The sequence below is a fragment of the Brassica oleracea genome, chromosome C2 (genome assembly GCF_000695525.1).
Source record: "Brassica oleracea var. oleracea cultivar TO1000 chromosome C2, BOL, whole genome shotgun sequence".
Classification (NCBI taxonomy): domain Eukaryota; kingdom Viridiplantae; phylum Streptophyta; class Magnoliopsida; order Brassicales; family Brassicaceae; genus Brassica; species Brassica oleracea.
The window spans coordinates 10,788,955-10,793,473 of NC_027749.1; the positions used below are offsets into that span (position 1 = coordinate 10,788,955).

Sequence of the window (4,519 nt, forward strand, 5' to 3'; positions counted from 1 at the left end):
TGAATAATATCAATCTGCCATGAATAGTATTTTAATGAAATGAATATTGTTTTTAATGAAAGAGATCATCAATATATATCATGAATCTGCCATAAAGAGTATTCTAATGAAATGAATATTGTTTAAATTTACTAAAAGATTAGTTCCTAGAAATAAAGAGTATTGTCTATTAAGCAAATAAATGTCGCAAATCACTTGACATTAGAGTATATACAACAATGGCCATATCCAAAATAAGGTTACTGTTATCCTTTTGTTATTTTTCACAATACCATATATATACCAAACTTACCAATCATAGTTTCTTATCACAACTTTACAACATCAAATGTGTATTTAACGGTATACAACTATACATGATGGTAACCGACTGAAAATTCAAAATTGATGGGCAATTGTCCATTTCATTTGTTGTACCTTTGTGCTTGATTTATGTGCAATTCTACCAACCGAAAACAGTTGAACATTTCTTAACAACTTGTCTTTGACGTGAAAATAAACAACTAATGAGACTCTAACCAACGTTATTGTAATGCGATTTGGATCTTTGTTATATAACGTCTGCTAATAACATTCAAGAACATGATTAAGTCGTGATGGTTCCTTAATGGAATAACTTAACCAATGATCAAGTCATATTTTATTCCCTTTTTAACGACTGGCATCTTTGAATTCGAAGTTAAACGGCTGTATCAGATCTATAAGATAACAATAATTAATCTAAAATTAAAAGTGAAAGATAAGGTAAAAGTTTTGGTGCTTAATAATTGGAGGAGACGAATAAAAGTTTTAAAGAAAGTTGTCATCTCTATTCAGATTTTTGAATTACGACACACCATAACCCCATGCCAAAGTCATTTACATCACACATATAAGACTTGTGTTCTGTCATGTGTGTATATATAAACAACAATCACATCATAATTCTTTGCTTAAACAATTCAAAACCTCTCTCTCTCTCTACAAGTTTACTTTCTCTATCTATCTCCTCTGTTTTTTTTTCTTGCTCTGCTTTCAATGGAAGAAAAAAACTGGATAAGAGGACCAACCATAGGCCGGGGCTCAACCGCCAACGTCTCACTAGCAATCACAAACTCCGGCGAGTTCTACGCCGTCAAATCCGCTGAGTTTTCTTCGTCGGCGTTTTTGCAGAGAGAAGAATCGATTCTCTCGAGTTTGAGCTCTCCTTACGTAGTCAAGTACATTGGCTCTAACACAACGACCGAGAACGACACGCTGACGTATAATCTCCTGATGGAGTATGTTCCCGGCGGGAGTATTCACGATTTGATCAAGAGTTCCGGCGGGAAGTTGCCGGAGCCGGTGATTAGAACCTACACGCGCCAGATATTAAAGGGTTTGATGTATCTTCACGGTGTAGGGATTGTTCATTGCGATTTGAAGAGCCAGAATGTTATGATCGGAGGAGAAACTGCGAAGATCGCCGATTTGGGATGCGCTAAAATGGCGGGAAACGGGAGTTTGGATTTTTCCGGTACACCGGCGTTTATGTCGCCGGAGGTGGCGCGTGGTGAAGAGCAGAGTTTCGCGGCGGATGTGTGGGCTTTGGGGTGTATGGTGATAGAGATGGCTACAGGGCTAAGTCCTTGGCCCGAGCTAAACGACGTCGTTGCTGCGGTTTACAAGATTGGGTTCACCGGTGAGTCGCCGGAGATTCCGGAGTGTTTGTCGGAGAAAGGTAAAGACTTTTTGAGGAATTGTCTGAGAAGAGATCCGAAACAGAGATGGGTTGTTGAAGAGTTGCTTCAACATTCGTTTCTCGACCAAGAAGACGAAGAGGACCGAAGTCAAATTCAGTCTCTGTCTTGTCTGAATACTTCTTCTCCTAGTACTGTGTTGGATCAAGGTTTCTGGGATTCATGCGAAACCTCGAGAAGTCGATTACTCCAAGAGCAACACGAAGACCCATTTGCAAATTATTCAACTTTATGTGGCTCTTCACCAGCTGATCGAATCAAGAAACTCGTCGGATATGAGAATTCCGGCGAACCGGAGTGGATTACGGCGGAGGATGGTTGGATAGAAGTTAGACGCAACGGACAGATGGAGAAACGTAATGAAGACGATGTGAGTTGCGTCGAAGCAACGTCATTGGAGGAAGACGAAGTGGGAGGGTATGAGAATTGGATCTTGGATCAAGAGGACAGCTTGTTCTTGGAATATTCTTCCACTGAGAACAACATTTTTTATTTTTACCTTTGTAACCTCTTTGAAGAGAATAAAATAATTATATATTATGATCATCTTGAAGATGGTTTTGTATATGTTCTTGATGATAATAGTAATAAGAATCATTTCTTTAGCCACGTTACAATTCTACAAGTTCTAGTTTATGTGTATCACAGTAGATACCGTTTTGACAATTACACCAAAAAGTATAGTGGCAATTTTATACTCATTCCGTTTTATTTTACTAGTCGTTCTAAACTTCGACACACAGATTAATAAAACAAACATTTAAATTTATCTATTTACGAGATAAAAACACCATTACCAATACACCTAACCAGATTTCAACCAATAGAAAAATAGATTTGAATAAAAAGTCAATAATTTTTGCATTGAAATCATAAAATGACATTAATTTTGAAACGAAAATTTTGCTCTAAACCGACATCTAATTCGAAACAGAGGGATTAGACATTATCCAACTATCCAAGGTCTGACGATAATTATTGCTGACAATAATAGGTGATTATGTCACACTTATGACTTCTCGTCATCGCTTATTGATTATTTGTTGCAGAATTTGGTTCCAACATATTGAGCTCTCCTTACATGCTCAAGTAGGTTCTATTTAAATCAGTGTCAGCTAGATGATCATTTCACTCTACAAAAATAACAATTTATATTTAGAAATTAACAATTTATAAGCTCCCACTACTTGAACTGAATGTTTATAGAAATTATCATATGATCATTTACTTGTAAACTTTAGATAGTTAAACTTTTTGAAAGGTGGTAACTGGTAATATAGGAGAAAGTCTAGTTACAAAAGAAAAAAAAAAAAATATATATATATATATATATAGGAGAAAGTCGTGGTCGGTTGATATGCGTTTCGGGTAAGGAAGTTAAGTACGGAAACCTCTACATAATGAGATTGACTTTATACAAAGTCCACTTATTATTTTATCTTCACTTATTTTTAGTTTGGTCTAACATCTATTATTCTAATACTCTTCTGTGCTTACCAAAACCACAAAGGAGTTTCATTCATATGTGAAAGCATGAGACTTTTCTTGGGGTCTATAACCAAAGCTGGCGTTTACTTTCTGCAAAACTAAGCAAAAGGTGGTATTACTTGACCAAGTTCATTCACGTTTGACTTATTTATCATATACCGAAGTCGTCCCAAGTTAGCTTTTTCTTATTTTATATTTATGCAGTCGAGAAAAAGGTAGTTTGTTGTTTTATAACTTGTCTTTTAGTTAAACAAGCATATATAATTCTTAAACCAATCTTTTAAATTATAAAACTTCCAACTCAAACTTATTAATCTTATTTAAAATCATGTTTTCTTTAAATATTAATATTTATACCAAAGTGGGAATGGTCTAATGGTTCCCATTTGAAAAGGAGTAACCCTATTAGATATAGGCTATGAATCGATTCCTCTTAAATGTATAATTATTTAGTTATTTCTTTTTGACTATTTGAAATGATATCACATTTTCGATAAATTAGAGAATCTGGTAAATGGACTACTCCATAGCTACACTAACACTAAAAACATTAATCGAGTGATAAAAGCTCAGATCACTCATGTTATAAAAAAGACCCATACCTAGATGTAAGTCTATTTTGAAAATATTTTGAAAATCCAAGATATATTGGGCGTAAAACATTTTGCTATCTTGAATATAATGGGAAAGTAATCACGCATTTGATGCTTAACTATCTTAATCAAACACCGTACAAGAAAATAAACTATCTAAAGAAAGTCGGTCTAAGTGTTCCACTTAATGTAGAAAAAGTTGATGGTGAATCGGTTATGAAAGGAATCAAGGATGACTCTACGTCGTTGTCAAAATGACCTCATGCATGATCAAAGTCAAATACATCTTTTATATATATGGGAGAAGAAGTCAAAATATATCAAACTTTTTTAGTGATAAAAGGGTTTTGTGAGAACTATTAATTAACAAACACGTGCATATATTCAGGACCTGCTCAACGTTTTCAGGGGTTCTAGAGCAAAAAAAAAAATTTATCCTCTAAAATTTATATATAGATAATTTTTAAAATATATTTAATATATAATATTTTGTATATATTTGTAATGAAAATAAAACTATATACACATTAAATAATTTTGGATCCTTTTCAATTTTATTTAATATATTTATAATTTTTTATATATAAAAATATAAATTTATAAAAAATAGACCACTTAATTATTATTATACGGGGACACATGCTTGGACCCGGAACGGTTGCACCGCTTGTCCCCCCACTGAGCCGGCCCTGCATATATTGCTATAATATATTCCACCAA

The 4,519-nt window shown here is 34.1% G+C and overlaps 1 protein-coding gene across 1 annotated transcript; it reads left to right on the forward strand.

Annotated features, from left to right (window-relative positions):
* The first annotated feature begins 826 nt into the window (after nt 1–826).
* On the forward strand, nt 827–2,466 carry LOC106323419 (mitogen-activated protein kinase kinase kinase ANP1-like). Its single transcript, XM_013761552.1, has one exon. The coding sequence runs from the start codon at nt 1,018–1,020 to the stop codon at nt 2,464–2,466; it is 1,449 nt and encodes a 482-aa protein (XP_013617006.1). The 5' UTR covers nt 827–1,017.
* The last annotated feature ends 2,053 nt before the right edge of the window (nt 2,467–4,519 follow it).